The sequence below is a fragment of the Brassica napus genome, chromosome A6 (assembly GCF_020379485.1).
Source record: "Brassica napus cultivar Da-Ae chromosome A6, Da-Ae, whole genome shotgun sequence".
In the NCBI taxonomy this organism is placed as follows: Eukaryota; Viridiplantae; Streptophyta; class Magnoliopsida; order Brassicales; family Brassicaceae; genus Brassica; species Brassica napus.
The window spans coordinates 4,074,991-4,098,878 of NC_063439.1; the positions used below are offsets into that span (position 1 = coordinate 4,074,991).

Genomic DNA, 23,888 nt, shown 5'->3' on the forward strand with positions numbered 1-23,888 from the left:
GAGTGAGGCAAACATTTTTTTATATATATAGATACTATAGTTATGTCAACATGAACACAAAGGTGAAATGAATTTCTTTTATGATGCATTTATAAGAACATGTCGTTATGAACACAATATTGTTTTTCGTTTATCATAGCACAACATGCCATTCATACATGTATACTATATAATATTCATTAATATATATTAATAGGTTAGATGTATTTTGTATATTAAATAATATTCATTTCTAATAATTTTGTACATACAATTGTTATCTTAAAAATAAGATTCTAACTATATTAAAAATAGTTTTGATCAAATCTAAACTAAATAGTCTTGCAAATAAAATAACCGCTAACAACTTAATTCAGTTTGTTTATATATAATACATTAAAATTTAATACAAAATCTAAATTTTAAATTTAAGCGAAATAATATATCAATTATATTCAACATTATTATCTAATCTATTAAATATTATATTTTGTGCACTAACACTATATACAACGCGTATTACAATGTATAATATGAATCATATACATTATAAACTAATACCATATACAACACATATTACAACATATAATATAAAAGGAAAAATGATTGCTAGCTACATGAAATATTTGTCACCACATGGCTAACCATACAAACTAAATTAATGTATACCTAACCACACGAAATATATGTTATGCATGACAACATTCCTCAACTTTACGATGTTATGTAGTTAACCTCACGAGTTTAATTTTATTTTATCCAAAAATTAATGTGGATGTTAGAGATTGTTTAAAAGAATAAAAAAACAAAATTAATTAAATAATATCTTATATAACTTTTATATTTAACATAAATAAAAATAATATAATTATATTTTTTTCAAATACACTAAAATAAAAATGTTAAAACATTACTTATCAAAATTTATAAAACATATTGATTTTGTAAATTAGATTTTGTTAAAAATATTTTGACGCTTTTAAAGCACGGGTCAAAATCTAATTTAGGTAAATTACCGTCAGGTACGTCACATTTTAATTGATATAACGAGAGATTTAATTGGTCTCTCACATATACATTATTTTTTGGATATAAAATTAAATTCGTGATGTTAACTACATAACAACATAAAGTTGAAGGATGTTGTCATGCATAATATATATTTCGTGTAGCTAAGTATACAATTGTTTAGTTTGCATGGTTAGCCATGTGATGGCCAATACTTCATGTAGTCAGCAGTCATACATTATAAATTAATGACAAACATATAAATATTATATACATATATTATATACCAAAAATATATATAATATCAATTTTGATTAAATAATATCCGCGCATAGCGCGGGTCGGTATCTAGTTATCCTTAAATGGTACGCACATTTTCAAGTTGTCTACTCTGGTTTTAGTTTCTGATTTTGGCTTATTTGGTTTGCATGTAGGGCTGATAATTTGAGTAAGTATCCGTAGTCCCACCTTGTTTGACCCGCGGAGATATCTCTTGTTTAGTACACTAATATGCATGGGAATATTTGTTTTTTTGGTAAAAACATTTGAATGTTTTTTATTTCAAATAAAAGAAAATTTTAATTATGTATAACTAAAATAACATGTATTATTTAACTTTGATATATATAAGAGAATGTTAACACACTTATCATTAACTAACCACAAATTAGCTTGTTTGATATAAATATTACTTTGAAGCTTTTTTGTATGATTTATCTTTCATTGGCTAATTACATTTAGTAATTCATTCGGTATCTCCATTTACAAAAACTAATATTATAAATCTAATGAACAATAAAAAATTAGCATGTTATAAAGATTAAAGAATATGTTATCTTTATCGCTTGAACAATTTTATTTGAAAACACAGTAAAAGAATTTGCATAAAAGGGGATAGTGACCATTATATTGAAAAACACACGAACATATAACGAAGAGAAGCATTATAGAAGATAGCAGATATACTTAGTATTTTGCTTCAGAAGAAATTCAAACTTTACCTGTTCAAAAGAGATAACATGTGGAGGCTCGCAATCCTCGCAGTTCCAATCTATCTCTCTCAGTCAAAGGAAGGTTAAGTTTTGATCTCGTCTTCTTCTTATGCTCGTAAAAAAGAGTATCCTTTCATATTTTGTTTCTGATCGATTGACAGTTTCTTTGTTTATATAGACATGAAAAGTAAACAATATCTATAGATAAATAAGGTGGAACATCGTTGGTGTAGTCAGTAGTGGGTTTAGAACTGCTATACGGTTGCTTTTTTTTTACCAACATACGGTTGCTTTTCTTTTGTTCAAATTAATTTTCTTTTTAAATTTGTAAATATTTATTATGTGGCAAATTATGATTCGTAGACTTGCGATTTAGTATATAAAAGATCCCTTAAGGAACTACAACATTATCAAATACACATACAAACATGTTTAACAAGACCCCAATTTGCAAAACTCTACAAAACACTTCTGAAAATATTATATAAATTATTCACAAGCAATTCTCGTCTCAGAGCTGCTCAAGAAAGCGTGGAACTACTTTTCATATTCAAAAACTACAGCTCACTCCTAGTTTAACAACGAGAAATGTAGAAATACTTTTCATTGTATAAATAACAATAAAAAAACATGATTCGTTATTCATTAACCTGTGTTACCTTGGTTTAGAAATCAGAATAGTCCAAAACTCAACGAGGCAACCTCTGCAACTCCACAGCAACCAGCGAAGCGACGCTATTAAGACCAGCGACGTCTGAGTTCTTCATCTCAGAGACAATGGCGTTGATCTTATAGACATCATGTCCTGATATCGACAAAATCATCGCCGGCGATAGATACTGCTTACACGCATAACCCAAACAATGCAAGATTCTATTCGATACCAATAATTGTAGCTCCGTGCTCTTCCTCCTGACGCCACATCTCGAGGATAGTTGTGAATGAGATCTTAGGAAGGGTGGTTAAAAATCCCGTCGTTGCTTCTCTAGAAGCCGCGAGGTCCAAGAACAAGCCAATGTTGCTACCGAAATATGCAATGTCTCTTTTTTACAAAAAAAAGAAATATGCAATGTCTCTTATGCATTCTTCTTGATCGACCGCGCATGTAAAAGATGCCTCTGATAAAAGCGTTGGCTCTTTTGTGTAGTTTGAGCTGAGACCTTTCTTGTTCCCAAGTGACCGTAGGCAGGAAAGCTCTGCAGAGACTTAAAGGAGGCTCAAGGAAATCTTCCATGTCTTTAGTTTCCATCTCTAAAGCTGAGGCCAAGGCGAGTCTGAGCTTGACGTTGTTCACATTGGCGCTTGACAAGTCTCCGAAGAAACTCAAAGCATTGTGAAACTGTATTCATAACTCAACTAGCATGACGAGGAGCTTTTGCGCGTAAAGCTGATATTGGATCAGTGCAGGGTAGAGTGGGAGGAAATGAGAGTTAGATATTGATTTCAAATCATCAGAGGTTTGTTGCTCGATTTTGGTGCATTCGGTTAAGAAAATTGTCACTGTATCGAACCAAATCTTCAAACATAGAAACCGATCATCCCCGTCTTTGTTATTCTCATTGTAAATCGTAGCCAGAGATGGGAGAATCTCTCGGATAGTAATCTCGGCATTTTGTGTAACCAGAGGAGCATCTTCTGTTATGCATTCTAGAACTTGAAGAAGGGTTATACGAAAGTCATCTCTTCCCTGCAAACTGATAACATGGCATAAAAATTGCACAAGTATGTCTTTATCAAAGTTCACTGTGTCATAAAACATGGTTAAGAGGAGTATAAGGCAATGAAGAGAGTAATATGAAAAAGGCATCGCAAAGTTGTAACTACTGACCTGAAATGAGGCTTCCACAAGTTTTGTAAGATTTGCCAGCTGCGTTAGGATTTGTTGGGTTACCATTTTGTTCTTAAAAGAAGAGCTTCCAAGAAGATGAAGAACCACAGGGAACAAGTGTACATTAGTCTTTAGGGCAGCTCGACTGTTAAGGGGAGAGACAGGTGCATGCATGGCGTCTTCCTGTCATTAGCTGCTGAATATGACTGATTATTGTATCCAGAAAACCCGGAATTATGGGGGCAATTACATTCACAAATGCCTCCAGACATTGTTGCTTATAACTGTCTTTTTCTTTGGCTAATCTGTCTACAACGGGAAGAAATCTTGTATTTGCAGAAGAAATTTGTTAGCCACCGCCTACTATTTTTGCAGAGAAGTGCAACGAAGAGCACACAGCTTTTCCCCTTAAAACTTCAGTTCCTTGCTCTATGATGGAAAGCAAACTAGGGAAAAGATTTTTCTCCTCTGTCAATGTCACAAGATGCCTTCCAAAGCTGGGAACGTGTGACTTCCAATCATAGCCATATTCAGAAGATTTAAGCAGGTTTGCTGCTTTCGTGCGCTGCCTTTGACGAAAGATGAAGCTTCTTCCTACAATGAAAGTTTTTCTACAACCGTCTGAACGCAAGGAGGGTTAAAACGTTAAAGCCTAATAATCTACAAGAGAGATCAAGGCATTTGAAACCTAGTCCAACACGAAAGATCGACGTGTCGCATATAAAATTAAAGTTTTCTTCTAAGAAAATAGAAAAAAAAATGAAGACAGCTACGCATTTTTATTTTGATACTTGAAAAGTTCTTTATACACTATATTCATTATACTAAAATAAATCTTAAAATAACTCAATATTATATTTTTAATTATATAATTAATTTTTTATTTGATTAATATTTAATTATATAATTTATGTTTTAGCTTTATACTAAAACACTTTTTCAGATAACAATACAATATATATATATATATAAATTATATTTTTTAATTATTTTTAGATTTTGGATAATTCAATATTCTATTTTAATTATATAATTAAGAATTTTATTTGATTAATATTTAGTTATATAATTCATAACTTTTTACATATAATTCATATTTTTAACTTTTTACCAAACAATTTTTTTTTCAAATAACAATACAAAATATACAGAAATTATCTTTTTTGTAAAATTATATTTTCAGATTTTGAATAATTCTTACTATTAGTAATTTTAATCAATTATCTAATCAAATAAATTAAAATTTTGTTTTTATTTTTTAATTTAGTTATACATTTTATTTATTAAGGGTATAAACGATATTAACAGCTCTAACTTTTAATGTGAGAGCTCGGTTCTAAAAATTTACTTCGCAAATAATAGTATAGAAGATTGAGAAACATTACAACCGTGTCATCACCAGAATGAAATTCAGAATCTTTAGAAAATATGTTGGTCTAATTAAGTATATATTATACTTTTCATTAAACTAATCATAAAATTAATTGATGTGTACAATTACTATCTTTTCTTAAATAAAAGCTACGGAATTACCAAATATGACTAATATATATAACAATTAATTATTCTAATAATAAAGATTTGATAATAATTTATATATCATCCAACGTTTTTGCTTAATTTTATATTATTAAAATAAATTAAACAATCAAATTAGCTATAAAATTTAAATATAGATTTTTCATTTATGTTATATTTTGAATTATTAAAAACAACAAAATTACTAAAACTATTAAAATTATTATGTTAAAAATTAATGATCAATGATTTAACATCCTCTATATATTAATAGGGAAACATTTAAAAAGTTTAGAACATGTAGTTTGTATTGATTAAAAAAATGTCATGCTGAGTTATCACGTAACTGGAATGTTAATTTGTTTATGTGGCAGCTTGAAAATCAATTGAGAATTTTGTTAGTCCATAATTAAATTGCTAGAAAATGTTATATTATATAGTATGCCCATTGTGGACCATTCATTTATCAAATTAAAATTTAATAAATATTATTTTTTTAAATAAAACCTACGGAATTACCTAATGTGATTATGATATATACATAATAATTAATGATTTTAAATAATGAGTTGCTAATAATCTGTATACTTTCTATCATTTTTGTTTAATTTTTTATTATTAAAATAAATTACACAATTACATTAATCATATATTAAAATTTTAGATTTTTTTGTATATGTTGTAATTTGAATTTATCAAAACGAGTATAAATTACTAAATGTTGTCCCGATCGGTTATGGGCCCATCGAGCTATTCACTACACTCTCTGATCATGCCTCCGAAGTACAGTGGGGTGGGGAAGTTGTTTACCTGAACATTTCTGGAATGAGCAATAGAACCTAAATGGGTTCCGGGGAATTTCCAGGCAAAGGATTCAGGAAAGCAGCTTATTTCTGCAACCTGCAGATTGCTGAGAAGAACCGGTCTTTTCTGCCGTCTCAAGACTTTCACATAGGAGCTACTCAGCCTGACTCATACGGTGTCGCGAAGACACATAGTAGAGGCTGCGGGGATCATTTCTACTACGGAGGGCCAGGGCCGCTACGATCATCGTCCTATCAGAGTGATCCTTTAGCTTTTGTGTTTTTGTTTTTAGCAGTTTATTTTGTTTTTTAGTTATCGTCTGTAGCGCAAGTCATATAACATATGTGTTTCCTACTTTAATCGTTTGTGTGTGTGTATTATAAAAGATTCAGATGAGAAAAACTTGTATTTTCGTTGATTAATTTAATATATGCATTATAATAAAGTAGTATTTTGCAGTCAATATTAATCATAGTAACCTAGAAAAGTATAAATGAAGCTCTTAAATCATTGCACAAGAAAAACAACGAAGCTCTTAAATCATTTTATTATATTAGGCAGATTATATTAGGTAGATGATGGCTACAAGGTACCACAACAACATCTTAAGGGAGTATTAGGAGTAGGAACTATACAAGTTCCGGTTTCAAACCCTTTAGTAGTACAATCAAAAAAGCACATATGAGGTAAGTAGCTGTCCGAGCATAAAGTCTTAGCGCAGTAAGTATACTTGATTTTATTCTCCTGCTCCACACCTACACAAACCCACACAAAACATATACGATATTTGTTAATTCTTCAATGATTGTCTTTAAACCATCATGTCGAACTAAGCAAAATAACTACAGTAAAATTTCAACATACCTGAAACCAAAATGTTGGTGTTAAATATTGTAGCTGCTAATATCACAACAAGAGAAAAAATCACCAAATTTTGTGTCTTCGCCATAATCTTTCTTATGTATAAAATATCTATAGCATGAGAAATATCCTTAATTTTTCATGTCTTGTAGAAAAGCTCTATTTATATAAGTTTTAGTCGTGGAAAATCACAAATTTCCATTTCTATTTGATTTGATTTTAATTGATCTTCTATTCGATACATGCAAATTTGGGATATTCATTTATATATTTGACCAATTAAGTTATTTTGTAAATTTGGTCAAAGTAAATATATTGTTCAAATCTTAATTTAATCACATGCAGTAACCTGAAAAAGTCATATGAGCTATCAAAGAATATAGTTTTTTTTTGTTGAAAAAATGTCAACGTTATTACCATATTCTCCGCATCTTATCTATTAAAATAGAAGTCCATTTTTCTTATGTGTGATTTTTTTTATTTGGACCATTTCTTAGAAACTGTATAAAATTTTAATATCTTTCAATATCTTTACATTTTTATTTGAAATGCAGCTGAATATTCTTTTAAAAAATCTAAAACAGATCTTTAAAAAAAAATCCAAAAATTAACAATTTAAATTCTAATTATGCTAAAATATGATTAGATATTAAAATTAATTTAGCATTTATGTAAACAAAAAATAAAATTATATAAAATTAATTATTCAATGATAATAACAATTTAAACTGACTAGTTATGCTAAACATTTCAACTTTGGTTTGGATATGTTTCTTTGTCTATATAATTGGTTCATGCCATTTAAGATGTTTTTGTAATTATTTGATAATATGCCAATATATATATATATATATGTATATTTATAGTAAAATATATATTTTAATTCAGTCTCACCTCTTGAATTATTTATTAGTTTTGAAGTTAATCATAAGATATAAATAATGTTTTTAAATATTATATTAGATGATATATTTTTGTGTTTAAATTATTTTTATTTCCTTTTCTAATCATTTGGTAAATATATATATAATAAAAGTAATTTATTTTACATAAAAAGTACCTAAATTATTTTATTTTGAAATTTTGTGACCTTGTGAATTTATATATATATATATATATTTATATTTATTTATATTTCGTAGATATTTCCTTTTATATTTCTGGGAATTTTTTTAAAGGAAAATAAAAAATATATATATTATATATAAATCAATATAATACATGTTTTATTGATTTTCTTTTTATTATTTATGTAAACGTAGATATCCTTTTTGCTTATGTTATTTTTGGGAAATATAAAGGAAAATAAAAGCAAAAAATTATATAGATATATATAATAAATTTTACTTTTATAGATATTTCCTTTTTATTTACAAATATTATTTAGTAAAAAAGGATATACAACTAATTCTTCATAGTGGAAAATTAGGTAGTAAAGTTAATCATTAATGATAACTTTGTAATTGAGTTTTATAAAAATTAACGCGGAGATGACATATAGAAAATTTATTTTCAAACAATATATAGAGAGATATGTTTTTTTAAATGTAGATATTTCCTTTTTGCTAATGTTTTTTTAAGAAAATATAAAGTAAAGGAAATATTATATATATATATATATATAAATTAATATTCATATTTTATAGACATTTTCCTTTTTATTATTTATGTAGATATGTGATAAAAAATAAATTTAAATTCCATCAAAAAATTTATTAAGTAACAAAAGAAATTAAACTAGTTTTGAGTAGTGGCAATCAGATTGTAAATTTTAATATTTAAGGATAATTTGTTTTTATTGATAATTATAAGAATTAACGTAAAAGCCAACACTGAATTTTTTAATAATATTATAGAGATAATATATCTAATAATTAATGAATAAATCGTAGGATAATGGTATACCAAAATTTTCATTAGATTATCCGATCCCCAACATGGTAAAATGGAAGTAACGTTCTAGCGGGGACACTGTTGTCCAGATGGGTTCGGGTAAATATCTGGAGAAAGGTTTTAGGCAAGCCGCATATTTCTGCAATATCCGGATTGCGAAAGAGAACCGTACCCTTTTACCGATTGAAGACTTTGTAATAGGTGACAATCAGCTGGATTCCTATACGATTAGGAAGAGTCCCAGTAAAGGCGTGGAAACGCATTTCTGCTACAGGGGACCAAGGGCATGCCCTTTTGCGTCTGTTCGGGGAAATCACTTGTCTATTGTTTTTTTTTTTCATTTTATTTACTTCTCTAGTTTTAAGAGTGAGTTTGTGTAATAAAGCCGATACAATACATGTATCAAAACCATGGCATCAGCTATCGATTATAGTGATTTATCAAAGATAAATGTTTGATATTTTCTACTATTTGACTTATTCAGTAAATATATGGATCTCCCCACAGCGTGGATGGGAGCGGATCGGATATCTGAGTTTTTTAAATGTATCTGTAATTCGATCCATTTTATTCGAATGATCATTTATTCGATTTGATCTGTATCCATCTAGATAGACATGGACGTTCGGGTATCCGTTGGTGTTTGAATCAGGGTTTTTGGGTTTTTGGGGTTTACACTCCTAGGTCCCATACTAAAATTTTATTAGTACGGGTCAGCTTCGGATAATAACATTTCGGGTTCGATTCAAAATTGTGTTGCGTCCTAAAACCCATAAAATAATCATATATCATACGAATTCATGTTATATTTGTTTGGTTCAGATATAACCGAAGTAAAAAACAAAAATTTTGTAGCAAAACATAAAGAAAAATATCTAAATGAAATAAAAATTAGTCTATCACACATAAAATTAATAAAATAACAATAAAATTTTAAATCAAGCATGAAAACAAACATCATTTGTAAATAATATATATTGCCTTATAGAGAATAGACTTTTTTATTTCAATGAGAAAATTATAAAGTACCTATTAATAACTAATTGTGTACTTAAAGCATTTATTAAATTTTTAATATTTAGTATTATATATCATATTACCACAAAATATTGAATTTAATAATTGAAATATTTATATATATTTTAAAATATTTATATTGACTATTAATTTTGGATTTTCGGGTTACTCATTCGGAATCTATTAATAACACTTCGGGTTCGGATATTTTTTGTACCACCCTGTAAGATCCGTTCGGGTATTTTTACATTTCGGGTAGGATAACAAATCGGATTTTTCGGTTTGGGTTCAGTTCGGATTTCGGGTTCTGGATTTTATGCCCTGGTCTACATCCAGATATTCGGTGTCCCGGATATCCGGAAAATTTTAGATTTTTGACTGGATATCTGATTTAGTTCGCTAAAATAAAAAAAAAAATCAGAAAATAACTAAAAGCAATCGGATATCCATTCCTAAAATAAATAACTTAAATATATAATTCTTTAAGTACATGTAGAATATATATATATAACTTCAATATATAATTCTTAAATATATATAACTTAAATATATAATTCTTTAAGTACATGTAGAATATATGCATATAACATATGCAATCGGATATCCATTCCTAAAAATACTAGTATTGTGATTTGCTTTATTTTTAGGTATTGAGATAAATACTTGTCTAGTATTTTTTATTATTGTGTGAATTGAAAAAAAAACATAAACTTAGACCCGTATTTATAACAGCTTCAAAAACTAGATTTCCTTTTGAGTAAATACATATTTATATTTATTTATTTTTTTCCTAAACTGACATACCATACCGCTTTGGACTTTTAGTGGTGCACAAATATACATATATATATATACATGTATATATTCAATATGATATTTGGTAATTCTACAGCTACTGTCTTTCAGATCATCATAGCAAACTAAGAAAATAACTAAAGCAAATTTCACCAAACCTGAAGCCAAAATATTGTTGTTAAACAACGAAGGTTAATACTACAACGAGAAAGAGAGTCACCAAAGTATTTGTGATAATCTGTTTAAATTGTATAACAAGAAAATTGTTTGTACTTTCTCCAGTCCTAAAGAAAAGCTCTATTTATATCGTTTTTGGTCTGAGGAAAATCTTAGGTTTACCTATTTTACTATTAATTGATCTTCCACATGTACAAGTTTCTTGTGAATTTGGTCAAAGAGAATCTGATCAAACTATAAGAATTTGACCACTTGTCAAACTATGAGACCAGGAACTGATAAAGCAATTGATTATTTTTTGCAAGTTATGATATTTTATTTTACTGTGAATTAAATCTTCCAAGAAAACCACATATAAAACACAAACCGGAAATTGTGAACTATAAGTCTATAGTAATAAATGTTTCATTAGCTATAAGTCCATATAACTATATATGTTTGACTGCAATATTAACCGGTTTTACATCTCGGCAGCAAAAGACTTTCCACATCCGCAGGTTTGTGTAGCGTTAGGGTTCGAGAAAGAGAAACCTCCACCGATTAAAGCATCACTGTAATCAAGCTGCATTCCGAAAAGGAATAGCATGCTCTTCGGATCACAAACTGCACAAAAAATGTGTTGCAAGAGAAAAAAAAATCTGAGATTTCATTTTACAGATGGATAAACACTAGACTGCAAACAACAAATAGACTCAAGAACTTGAAGTCTCACACCAAGATTCTGTCTTAACAAGTCAGCTAATACTAGTCTGGTCAATCCAAGCTCCACATCAGAAAAATCTACTGACAATCTTACTTGAAAACATTCAGTATAAAACTACAAGGTCATATACTGAATGTTACCAAATAACCACATCACTTTTTATCTGGATGCATGCTTCAATACACCAAAGCAGACATTCATATGCAACATGACGTGTCTACACCATCAAACCAACTAACTGATTTAAACTATTGGACCTTATTGTACTAGAATGGAAGGATAATCCAAATTCAAAACAAACCAAAGGAAGAAACTAACCTATAGCGAAACCTTGGTACTCAATGGTGGAATCATCTGGTCTAGCGTTGGCTCTGTTCTCAAAGTCCATGGTGTAAGACATCCCTGAGCAACCTCCTTGCTTGACACCAATCCTCAAACAGAGATCCTCCCCTCGTTCTGACCTCATCTTATTCAGATGCTTGAGTGCACTATCCGTCAGAGATATCGCCGGCTTCAGTCCCTCCATTGCAGGTGCCACTGATAATATTCAAAAGGATTCTCGTGAGAAACCGCATCACAGAGATCATCAACCTAACAAGTTATCAATTTAAAAACCAAAACCTAACAATTTCTCAATTTTAAATCCAAAAACTCTATTTCTATTATAAAAATCGAAACTTTATAAGCGAATCAAACAATAACAAACCATAAGCGAAATAAAAATGGATACTTTCTTAAAGCAGAGTATTTGCGTTAATCAAAATCGAACCTGGAGCTGAACTAGATCGAACATAGAGACGGCTTCTCCTATTGAGATTCACGAACGACGAAGAACGAGGAAATGAAATCGAATTACACGGAGCCACAGAACGTAAACTCGTGGTGGAGATCCTTAGCTGAAGAAACGTAGGATTCGAAGTCGTGATTCCAGCGAACGACGCCATCCCAAATTGAAATAATCGCCGAGCTGAGGAGACCAATAACAGATAGTTATTTTAAGTCCACATGTTTTTTTTTATTATATAAGTTTCATGTTAACAACCCCAAAGTAGATAGATAGACTTGAACTTGATCAGATCAATTGTCTTAATCTCGGGACTATCGGGTCATTAATTTAAACCCGAGTCCAAGTTGGGTTAAACCCGAAACTAAAGAAAGGCCCGCGCATAGCGCGAATTAACAAACTTCATCTTCATCATCTTTTTCTCTCCTCTTCTTCTCCAATTCGCCGCGCTGAGGAGACGTGTATTTAGAAGAAGACGACCAATAACAGATAGTTATTTGAAGTCCACATGTTTTTTTTTTATTATAAGTTTCACGTTAACAACCCCAAAGTAGATAGATACTAGCCCTGCGACTTCGGTTTTCCGAAACCAAACCGAACCGAACTGAACCGTCGATTTTCGGTTAACCAAAATTTTAAAAAACGGTTTCGAAAGTAACCGAATTAAATTTTGGTTTGGTTCGGTTTTCGGTTATTTTCGGTTTTTACCTAAATTTCCGAATATACCCGATTTTTATGATTTTCGCTTAATTTCGGTATAGGTTTTTAAAAAGTTCGGATTTTCCGGTTAAATTCGGTTATTTTCGGTTCGAATTTTTGGTTATTTTCGGTTAATTTCGGTTATTTTCGGTTATTTTTGGTTTTTCCAAAAAAAAAAAACGAACTGAAAACCGAATTATTTTTAAAAATCGTACCGAACCAAACCGATCTCGAAAACATAACTAAACCGAAAACCGAAAATGTCGGTTCGGTTCGGTTCGGCTGGTTCGGGGCAAAGTCGCAGGGCTAATAGATACACTTGAACTTGAGCAGATCAAATTGTCTTAATCTCGGGACTATCGGGTCATTAATTTAAACCCGAGTCCAAGTTGGGTTAAACCCGAACCTAAAGGCCCGCGCTTAGCGCGAAATAACAAACTTCATCTTCATCATCTTTTTCTCCTCTTCTTCTTCTCCAATTCGCCGCTCCAGTCTCCTTCCCACAGTGTAAATTTCGCGCCTTTATGGCGTCATCTTCTTCCACCAGCTCTCTCTATCTCCACTCTCTACCGAAGGTAACTCTACTAGTAAACCCACTTTCTCAATCAGTTTTTGCGTCTGATTCCATCTTGTTTCCTTTGGAACTTGAAGGCTTCTTCCGGGTCGGGCCAATGGAAGAATGGGTTTCTGGGTGGGTCCGTTTCTAGCCGCCGGTTGTTTGTTTCTCCGGTGATGTTTCTTCAGAAAAGGCCGAGACTTTCGGCGATCAGAGCTTCATCAGAGGGAGGCTCGAGGCGTAGGGTTTATAAGGAGTCACAGGCAGCTACTGGGTTTCCTAACGCTAAAGTTCAGCAGATTGCTTCCTCCGTCTTGCCCGTTGGCTCATTCGTTGTCGTCACTTTCGGTAACGCATAGAAAGTTTTGATTTTTCCTTTTTTTGTAATGGCTGAGGCATCTACTAATTTGTTTTATTCAGCTGACAGTTTTGTGGAAAGTGGTTGAGAAGTTCATGTCCCCAAAGTCTTCTTCTCCTGGAGAAGGGAAAGCTTCTACGCAGGGAGTGAAATGGTCAATAGGTGCTGGTACTAATCTGTTACAAGGGTTTGCTGCAAAGGTTGATAGGGAGGCTAAGCAGAGGCTTAATGAGTTCGCTAAAGAACTCAGAGCGTTCAGAAGTGTTGACATGTCAGGTCTGCATTGACTTGTTTATTTTAAGAGATATGGTTGGTACTAGATGTGGCTCACCTTTGAGTGTTATGTTGCAGGATGCAACTTTGGAGATGAAGGATTATTCTTTCTAGCTGAAAGCCTTGGGTATAATCAGGTTATTGATCTCTCCCTCTCTTTCACTTCTGTTATCTGCCAACTTTATTATGTTGATTGAGTAACCATATACCCATATGGTGTTTCAGACTTTAGAGGAAGTCAGTTTCTCTGCAAATGGAATCACAGCTGCAGGAGTTAAAGCCTTTGATGGTGTTCTTCAGTCAAATATTATGTTGAAGGTTCTCAACCTCTCTGGAAACCCTATCGGTGATGAAGGAGTTAAGGTTAGTTGAAATACTAGTATTAAGCTTCAAAAAATCACACAGAGCTTAGCTTAGTCTCCAGGTTTTACATTTCTTTCTGTGACATGGTTTCCCCTTTTATCTTGTAATGACAGGCTTTATGTGCTACATTGATGGAAAATTCTAGCATCGAGAAACTTCAGCTAAACAGTACTGATTTAGGAGACGAGGTTTGTCTAAGCAGTTTATGATCTTCAAGCTCTTTATTTAGCCACAATAGTTTTAATTGGTTTCATGCTCTTAAGGACTTCCAATGTTCTTGCGCAGGGGGCGAAAGAACTTGCTGAGTTGTTGAAGAGAAATTCAACCTTGAGGGTTATTGAGCTAAACAATAACATGATTGACTATTCTGTAAGTTTGTTTCTATTCATGTGCTTCTATATCGCTAAATTAAGCATCCAGGTTTATGAATTGAATCTGGTGTGTGTTCTTCTCCCCTTTCCTTTTGAAATGGAGGGTAGGGATTCACAAGTCTTGCTGGTGCTCTTCTTGAGAATAATACAATACGACATTTACATCTCAAGTGAGTTTAGGAACGTAGATTGATGTTTTCTTAGTCTCATGTTATTTATTTATTTTGTTGATTTACGGATAATCTGTTTCAGTGGAAACTATGGTGGTGCTTTGGGTGCCAATGCTTTAGCTAAAGGGCTTGAGGGTAACAAGTCTTTACGGGTACACATTTGATAGTGAAATATTATTAAGCATTAAAGGGAACTACCAATATCTTTGTTCAAGACCTTTGCCATTCTACACTGCAGGAACTTCATTTGCATGGAAACTCAATCGGAGATGAAGGGATACGTGCTTTGATGGCTGGTTTATCTTCCCACAAAGGTTTTTTTTGTTTCAGCTGTTTCCATAGAACACTCTTCATATGTGTAAGATTAACTCTTTTCTTTACCTCTACTTGTGTGCAGGAAAACTGGCTCTGCTTGACCTCGGTAACAACTCCATCACCGCAAAAGGTGCCTTCTACGTAGCAGAGTACATCAAGAGAAGCAAGAGCTTGGTTTGGTTGAACCTGTACATGAATGATATAGGCGATGAGGTATACTATTACAACATCCAAATTGATAACCATGTTTTTTGTATACTCGGATATGTATGTATATTAATGATTTTTCAATGGGTTCAGGGAGCTAAAAAGGTTGCAGATGCTCTGAAGCAAAACCGTTCAATTGCAACCATTGACATTGTGAGAAGTGACATCTTCTTCTCTAGTCTCTCTAAGTCTATTTGTGAATGTTAACGTAATCTTTATAAAATAGGGTGGAAATAACATCCACGCAGAGGGAGTTAATGCTATAGCTCAAGCGTTGAAAGATAATTCAGTTGTTACGACGGTCAGTGCCATCAAAATGTTCCCTTGTTTACTAATAACTTGGAAGATAATGACAGTGCTACTCTCATTCATTATTTCCTCAGTTAGAGGTTGGTTATAATCCCATAGGACCCGATGGAGCTAAAGCATTATCCGAAATTCTCAAGTTCCATGGAAATATAAAGACGCTCAAGCTTGGTTGGTGCCAGGTAAAGCCTCTGCCCGTAATTCTATATCTTTGAAATAAAATATATTTCTTCAGAATTGCTTATCATTTATGTGGTGCAGATAGCGGCTAAGGGTGCTGAATACGTTGCAGACATGCTGAGATATAACAACACGATCTCGGTTTTGGACTTGCGGGCAAATGGACTTAGAGATGAGGTAAATGCAAACATATTATATTCAACTTGTTTTGCGTATATTGATGCGTAATTTTTATTTGTTAGGGCGCTTCCTGCTTAGCTCGGAGCTTAAAAGTAGTTAATGAAGCTCTGACATCCGTGGATCTCGGATTCAATGAAATACGGGTAAAAAATTCAACTACTTTGAGTCATATTAAACCTTGTAAGCCGAACGATCTTTATTTATTCCGTTTTGTGTGAAAGGATGATGGAGCATTCGCCATTGCTCAAGCTCTGAAAGCCAATGAAGATGTCACGGTTACATCTATAAACTTGGGGAACAACTTCATCACCAAGTTTGGACAGGTAAAAGAACATATATATCTCCTTGTTAAAAGATTCTGGTTGCTGAGCCTTTTTGTTTTTTTTTTATTTAAATCCAGAGTGCTCTCACGGACGCTAGAGACCATGTTCTTGAGATGACTGAAAAGGAAGTAGAGATTTACTTCTAGAGAGACAGAGACATTGAAGTGAAGATTTGTCCCTCTTGTAGTTTTGCACCATTAGTCGTTGTTACATTCTCTATGAGGTGGTGTTGAATGCCTTCAAGCCAGAGATTAAAATTTCAATTGTTCTTTTGTTGGTTTAGGTATTCAATTGTTCTTTTGTTGGATTCAATTTTTATTTCAAAGAAGAGTTTTCATGGAAGCCGACCCATTTACTGCTTAAGAAAACTAATTGATCTAGAGTTTTAATCTGGTTTTCTCCGGTTTTGAGTTGGTTTCTGGTTATAAGCTCTGTTTTGCTATAGTAAGTGGGGAACTGAAAGTCCCACATCGGAAAAACGGAGAGAATACGGCTTCTTTATATATGTCTAGAAAACATCATTGGGCACGACCTTACTTGAACAGGATCTATTCTATAGGAAGTACTTCTGTATCCTTGATTTCTAAGGAGACAGGCCCGATAACCTGGTTGATGATTCATATGGCCGTGCGATCTGAGTGTGATTAACGGCTACGATTCTCCTCGGAGTGTCCGCGCTGTAGAGGATCGCTACCTAGTCTGGTCTAGACCTCGCTAGGGTGGTCGCACGATTGTCTGACAGACTCTCTTTTTTTTTTCCCTTCTTCTCCTCATATTTTTAATTCCTTTCATTTTCACCCCTAAACTCTGCTTATCAAATTTTCTTTGCTTTCTTATTTAACCACTCTACTTTTTAATTTCTTTCATTTTTACCCAAAACTTTTTGCTTTCTTATTAACCCTCTATTTTTTGTTTTCACTGCTCAAATTGAAACCTCCGCATAAACCCTCAGCTTGCAGATATAAAAAGATAAGGTTGAGAGAGTGAAGCGAAAGTGTGCTAATGGCTTCCTTAGACGTAGCTCTTTTCTCTTCCCGGATTCAATTTCGTTCATCCTCGTCCATCCGTTATGCTCTTCCAACAATCTTCAATCTCTCTTCACCAGCTGTGAGTTCGTGCGCAACCAAATCGACCCAGTTTCTTAAACGGCGTTTGAGAGCCAAATCGACGAACTTTTCTCTTTCTTCACTGCCACGGAGAGGGTTCGTATGCAGAGCTGCGGAGTACAAGTTCCCGGATCCAATACCCGAATTCGCCGAAGCTGTGAGCTCATTTAACTTCTTCTTCCCTTCATACTCAATTCTGACGGATTGTGTTATACAGGAGACTAAGAAGTTCAGGGACCATATGGCAAAGAAACTGTCCAAGAGGGATCTTTTTGAAGATTCTGTTGATGAGATTGTCGGAGTCTGCACTGAGGTATCCGACAATGTTCCGCTTTCACCCTCTTGTCTATTTGAAATTATCTTGAATTGTTGTGTTTGGAACTCAAAAGTGGTGTCTTTTTTTTTTAGTCTCAGCTTATGATTTTTCTTGGCATGTTTACTTACTGGGTAAATGGCAATGCTACAAAATCGCATTTTGTTTGTTTCTGAACTTGAATCTAATCGTTTTTAGAGTCAACTGAATATGTATGGTTAGGAAATGGTCCTTTCGTGTTTAGGTTTGTGTGTGTGCAGTATTTTCCAGAAACATATGAAACTCTAGGGGGAGTGTTTTCTTTGTCTATATTGAAGAGGGTTATGTTACTCTCTTTAGAATGAGGAGCGGTTTTGACTTTAAAACCTATCTAGAAAGTTCATAAACAAAAAGTTAGAATGGTTTTCACTTTACCAATTAGCACCTCGGATCCAAACCTTTGCAAGACGGTCTGGTCCTGGTGAGAGATATCAAATGTAATAAGTTTTGTTCTGTGTTATTGGTTTCTAAGGCTGTTTTATTTCTTACCAAACTCTTAAGCATTCTGTTTTGCGCCAATGTGCAGATCTTCGAGACGTTCTTGCGGAGCGAGTATGGAGGACCTGGAACACTCTTGGTCGTACCCTTCATCGACATGGCTGATACTCTCAATGAACGGGAACTGCCTGGAGGTCCACAAGCCGCACGTGCAGCTATCAAATGGGCTCAGGATCATGTAGACAAAGATTGGAAGGAATGGACCGGCACTGATTAGTAGCACCTGAACCTCAAATCATCAAAATATAGTTCAGTACTCATGTATCAGAGGATATATTGTCTTTGTAAAACTCTGAATTTTGCAGATTTCAGAATTTTATTAGTTCTCTTCTTATATAAAATCGTTGGTCTCATCATTTGTTTCCCAAAGTGATCACTGTATGGTTGAGTAGATTCTTCCGATGTACCAAAAAAGAATTGAAGATACCTAAGATCTGTTAGTTATAATTATAATGATTCAAGATTAATATGCTCATGTTGTTAAGCAAAGCTAGTTATATTTGTTCCAAAAGCCAAACACTATAACGGTTGGGACAGCCAGGACGAATTGGCACGAAATAATTCTGTTCCCATGATACTTCCAAGTAGCTCAACACTATAACTATTATTGACTTTTCCTCTGAATAATTGGTTCGTGCCTTCGTGTTATTATATAGTTTTCCTCTAAATGAATAGGAGTGGCAAATAACATACAGAAACAAAACGAATCAATAGTTGATGAACGGTTGACTTTTTTTAAAAAATGGGTCCAGAATGCAACCGGCCATTGTTCCCAAGTATAATAACAACTCACAATTGACAACCCATGACTGATAAATTAAAGACTACCTGAACATATCCATATTTAAAGCATCTTCACTCTCAGGTAATAAGATTCCAAAACTAAATACTATCACCATCAATCATTAAATTAGAAAATGAAGGCGACGAAACTTCCCACATATAGGCAATCATTCGAATTTGTAACGGGTAATGCCAAAACTAATGAGTAATGATAATCTTTGCGTAGAGGACTACGAACAATAACGTCTTCTACAATTCAAAGAAGGGTAGAAAACATACATCTAACTTGCACATTTACCTTGAGAAAAGAGTGAACAATGGTCAATGGAGATGGAGCAGAAAACTTATATATAAAGACTGTATTAATGTAACGCTATAATTTTCATATCAATTCCATACGAGTTATCAGATAAGATGGCATCGGTTACCGTAAACATAAGATTAATTAATCTTTAATAAATTATATAAAATAGGTTATGAAAAATTGAACGAGGAAATATCCCAACTCCTCCTTACCCTTACACATGGGTCGTACCAATTGTCGGCAGCCTCCATGCACGTAACTTCATGATCACGTGGATCCTCATACACTCCACGACCACGTGTCGACCTCTCAGTCCATATAAACCGATCTACGAAGCAACCTGTTCCTCGTTTACGATGGATCTCACGTGGCACATTGTCAGTGGTCAGGGTTTCCAAGAAAAACACCCAATAATGAATAGCCACGCGTCTAAATAGTTGACACACTTGCCAACTGATTATATATTTTCGCCTACTTTCTCGATCTTAAAGTCGAAACAAACACAAACATCCAGAAACACAAAATTTGAATCACAAGTCATATAAGAGATATGATCCACTCTAAAACCGGGTCAAATCGCCGGATCCTGACATTCCCGGCTGTGCAACCCTGCAAATCAATCTCCCTAACCACCCTACTCGACTCGCTGATTCAACTCGCCGGCGACATCCTCACGTTCAAGCAGAAACACTTCTCCACCAACAAACGAAGCTTCCAAAAAACCATCAGGCAGATCCAAAACCTAGCTATCGTCTTGGAAGAGATCCGGATCCGAGTCGGGTCTCCAAGACGCTACTTTCCCGGCGTCTCGAGCCTCTCGGAAATCCACGTCATCTTCCAGAAACTCAAGTTCCTTCTAGAAGACTGCACGAGAGACGGAGCTAGAGTATGTATGTTGATGAGCTCAGATCAAGTCTCGGATCATCTCCAGGTCCTGACTCTATCCATTTCCACTAGCCTCAGCGCGTTTCCTGTCTCGTTCGTTGACTTACCGAGCGAAGTCAACGAGCTGATCGACCTAGTGGTGCAACAAGCCCGTAAACACGTAGTCCGACCCGACTCGGATGATAAAAAGGTTATAGATTCCGTTAATCAAGTACTTGCTTTGTTCGAGAATAGAGTCAGCCCTGAACCGGATGAAATAAACCGGATCTTGGATCACGTAGGGGTCCGAACATGGGGAGATTGCGTTAAAGAAGTAAACTTTCTCGGAGAAGAGATAGAAGCGGAGCGGTTAGAGAATAAGAAGAATAATAATAATAGTAACGCTAGAGTCGAGCTTCTCAGCAGCTTAATGGGGTTCATATGCTATTGCAGATGCGTGATACTGAACAAGAGATCATCATCTTCATCGTGATGAAAGCGAGTTGCGTGTTCATGAAGATTTGTTTCGAGGAATAAAAGTTGAGGATCTTCTCTGCCCGATTTCTCTAGAGATCATGACGGATCCTGTGGTCATAGAAACAGGGCACACGTACGATCGGAGCTCCATCACGAAATGGTTCGGATCCGGGAACATCACGTGCCCCAAAACCGGAAAGATCCTGACCAGTACCGAGTTGGTTAACAACGTTTCCGTGAGCCACGTGATCCAAAAGCACTGCAGAGCAAACGGCGTCGTTTTGGCGATCAATAGTCGAAAAAGAAAAAGTCACGGTGACGTGGCGCCAGATAGTTTAGCCGCGAAAGGAGCAGGAAGACTCATCGCGAGGTTTCTCACTTCAGAGCTGATAACAAACGGGGATGAAGAGACGGTTTACAGAGCTCTAAGAGAGATTCGCGTTCTGACCAAGACAGGTAGTTTTAATAGATCTTGTCTGGTCGAAGCTGGCTGCGTGAGTCCGCTTATAAACCTTCTGGCTTCAGAAGACTCGAGGATTCAAGAAAACGCAATGGCTGCGCTATTGAATCTCTCTAAACACGCCGCCGGGAAAGGTGAGATCGCAGGAGAAGGGTTGGGGCTCATCGTGGAGATTCTCAACGAAGGAGATAAAACAGAGACGAGGCTATACGCTGCTTCTGCTCTGTTTTATCTCTCTTCCGTCGAAGACTACAGCTTACTCATCGGTGAAAACGCAGACGCGATTCCTGGACTGATGAGGATCGTTACAGGGGACGAGTTCGGCGACTCGGCGAAACGCAACGCGTTGCTCGCGGTTATGGGTTTGCTGATGCAACCCGAAAACCACTGGCGCGTCCTCGCCGCCGGAGCTGTTCCGGCTCTTCTCGATCTGCTGAGAGACGAGGAAACGGGAGGTGAGCTCACGGCGGATTGTTTAGCGACGCTGGCGAAGTTGGCGGAGTATCCCGACGGGACGATTGGTGTGATCCGTCGCGGCGGGTTGAAACTCGCGGTGAAGATTTTGTCTTCTTCTGAAGCTTCGCCGGCGGTGAAACAGCACTGTGTTGGTTTGGTTCTGAACCTGTGTCTTAACGCGGGGAACGACGTCGTTGGGGTTCTTGTGAAGGACTCGGTGGTGATGGGGTCGCTTTACACGGTGATAAGTAACGGCGAATATGGGGGAAGCAAAAAGGCTAGTGCGCTTATCAGAATGATTCATGAGTACCAGGAGAGGAAAACCGGTTCAGTTGAACCGAGTTTTCAAAGAGGACGGTTCATCCACGCATGGTGATTTTGGTATATAGCCCTTGAGTATTTGAAAGGGTTTTTTACCAAAAGAAATAATCAATTACTTAGATTAAGGGGGTTGAAATTATTTATTCTTTCTTTCATAAAGGGGTTAAGTATATATAAGCTCAGGTGTGTTTAAAAAATCCAAAGAGCATGAGCTTCTGGTTTTTTGAAGGAGAAGCCGTGTCCATAATGTAATTATTATATTTTACTGGAAATAAAACGAATTTTCAAACAACAACTATTTCACTGAAGTGAAACAAATTGGAGGAGAATTGCTCGAATTATCACCAAATTTATTCAATTTAAATTTATCAATTAACATATTAAAACTGAAATCAAATAAAAAGATTGTAGAGGATATTAAAGATATAATTAGGTGCTTGTTTGTGAATTCACGGATATAAATATTATATGAAAATATATATTGTGGATACAATCTCATAAATTTTGAATAATAATTAAAAACATTAAAAATATGATTTTTTTAATTTCAAATAGTTTGAAAATCAGTCATAAAGCTTCTGTAAATTTGATGTAAAAATAACTAAAGAATATTTAGTAATAACAAATGTTTGTGTAATTATATATGTAATTATCACATTAACTTCACCAACACATATTATGCATATTTTTCTGCCTCTTCTTATTTTTCTAATTATCATTTCGTTCTTTTTATTATATTTTGCTAATGTTTTCCTAATTTTTTACATATTTTTTACCAGATATTTATTTTTCTCTTTAAATTGTAATACAAAAATACAATCAATAAACCAAAAATTCATCTTAGAATTCTTTTTAATCATAACATTACCTTATTCACTATATTATTTGATTTAAATGTAAATTTTTTTTAAAAAATCAAAGTTCTCAAATCTGTCCAATTTTCAAAGCTTAATTATTTATAAAATATATACATACATTATACTAGATTAATAATTTTTGTAGATACGAATATATTTTGAGCTAGGGTTCATGTGCTATGGAAAGAGCAAAGCACCCGTAGACATGAAGAGCAGCCGCAAACTGCAAGTGTCATCACCAAGTTTGTAGATAAAACAATCAGACTCAAGTTACTCTCGGTAAAGGGACTGGGACACAAGTATCTTGAAGAGAGTTTGATCACTTGGTTTGAAACCAGAAAGACGCCATCATGAAGAAACAACATGTTTCCATAGAACCTAGAGTATAGTTAATCTCCTACAAAACAAAACAGAAACACTAGATGTACAAAGTTTTGATTGAATAAAATTTTACATTCATTCAAAATAAATAAATAATAATAATTAATTATAAATTATTACCATTAATTATTATTTGTCATTTAGGTTATTTGGCAAATGACAATGAGTACCTTTAGACTTATTTTTTATTTTAGATCTAATTAAAATAATTATAAATTATAAAAGTTTTGTCCATTATATTATTTAATTTATAAATATAAAAAATAATTGGTCAAACGTTAGTATTTTTTATATAATTTCAACAATTAGTTCCATAAATCATTATTTATAAAATATTGTAGATTATTTGACAAGTGATATTACTTGGTT

At 33.8% G+C, this 23,888-nt stretch overlaps 4 protein-coding genes, 1 long non-coding RNA gene and 1 other non-coding gene across 7 annotated transcripts; 4 read left to right on the forward strand and 2 right to left on the reverse strand.

The window, feature by feature from the left end:
* Positions 1-6,654: 6,654 nt before the first annotated feature.
* LOC111199443 lies at positions 6,655-7,434 on the reverse strand. Its single transcript, XR_002653353.2, has 2 exons — positions 6,994-7,434; positions 6,655-6,884 (listed from the first exon to the last, which is right to left on the reverse strand). It is a non-coding gene; the product is annotated as an uncharacterized LOC111199443 (long non-coding RNA).
* Positions 7,435-11,148: 3,714 nt separating this feature from the next.
* On the reverse strand, positions 11,149-12,628 carry LOC106357915 (iron-sulfur assembly protein IscA, chloroplastic). The gene is made up of 3 exons (XM_013797635.3): positions 12,345-12,628; positions 11,894-12,112; positions 11,149-11,475 (listed from the first exon to the last, which is right to left on the reverse strand). Exons 1-3 carry the CDS (start codon positions 12,517-12,519, stop codon positions 11,333-11,335), a joined length of 537 nt encoding a protein of 178 aa, XP_013653089.1. The 5' UTR covers positions 12,520-12,628; the 3' UTR covers positions 11,149-11,332.
* A 784-nt stretch (positions 12,629-13,412) lies between these two features.
* LOC106368303 (NLR family CARD domain-containing protein 3) lies at positions 13,413-17,405 on the forward strand. Of its 2 annotated transcripts, XM_048782120.1 has the most exons (18): positions 13,413-13,633; positions 13,710-13,962; positions 14,042-14,248; positions 14,324-14,382; positions 14,471-14,608; positions 14,722-14,796; positions 14,894-14,977; positions 15,088-15,149; positions 15,232-15,301; positions 15,388-15,463; positions 15,547-15,677; positions 15,765-15,824; positions 15,898-15,972; positions 16,055-16,159; positions 16,239-16,334; positions 16,400-16,480; positions 16,559-16,660; positions 16,738-17,405. In XM_048782120.1, exons 1-18 carry the CDS (start codon positions 13,583-13,585, stop codon positions 16,804-16,806), a joined length of 1,794 nt encoding a protein of 597 aa, XP_048638077.1. In that variant the 5' UTR covers positions 13,413-13,582; the 3' UTR covers positions 16,807-17,405. The 2 variants fall into 2 exon arrangements, with proteins under 2 accessions (XP_048638077.1, XP_048638078.1); XM_048782121.1 differs by lacking the exon at positions 13,413-13,633 and having other exon boundaries at positions 13,725-13,962; positions 14,035-14,248.
* On the forward strand, positions 17,188-17,405 carry LOC125576015. Its single transcript, XR_007314551.1, has one exon. It is a non-coding gene; the product is annotated as a small nucleolar RNA U3 (small nucleolar RNA).
* A 174-nt stretch (positions 17,406-17,579) lies between these two features.
* On the forward strand, positions 17,580-19,089 carry BNAA06G06360D (protein PLASTID REDOX INSENSITIVE 2, chloroplastic). The gene is made up of 3 exons (XM_013797634.3): positions 17,580-17,923; positions 17,984-18,079; positions 18,645-19,089. The coding sequence occupies exons 1-3, from the start codon at positions 17,663-17,665 to the stop codon at positions 18,831-18,833; spliced, it is 546 nt and encodes a 181-aa protein (XP_013653088.2). The 5' UTR covers positions 17,580-17,662; the 3' UTR covers positions 18,834-19,089.
* Positions 19,090-19,861: 772 nt separating this feature from the next.
* On the forward strand, positions 19,862-22,573 carry LOC106357916 (U-box domain-containing protein 18). The gene is given in 2 exon segments (XM_013797636.3): positions 19,862-21,038; positions 21,040-22,573. Coding segments are annotated over 2 exon segments (2,082 nt in total). The 5' UTR covers positions 19,862-20,253; the 3' UTR covers positions 22,337-22,573.
* Positions 22,574-23,888: the final 1,315 nt, after the last annotated feature.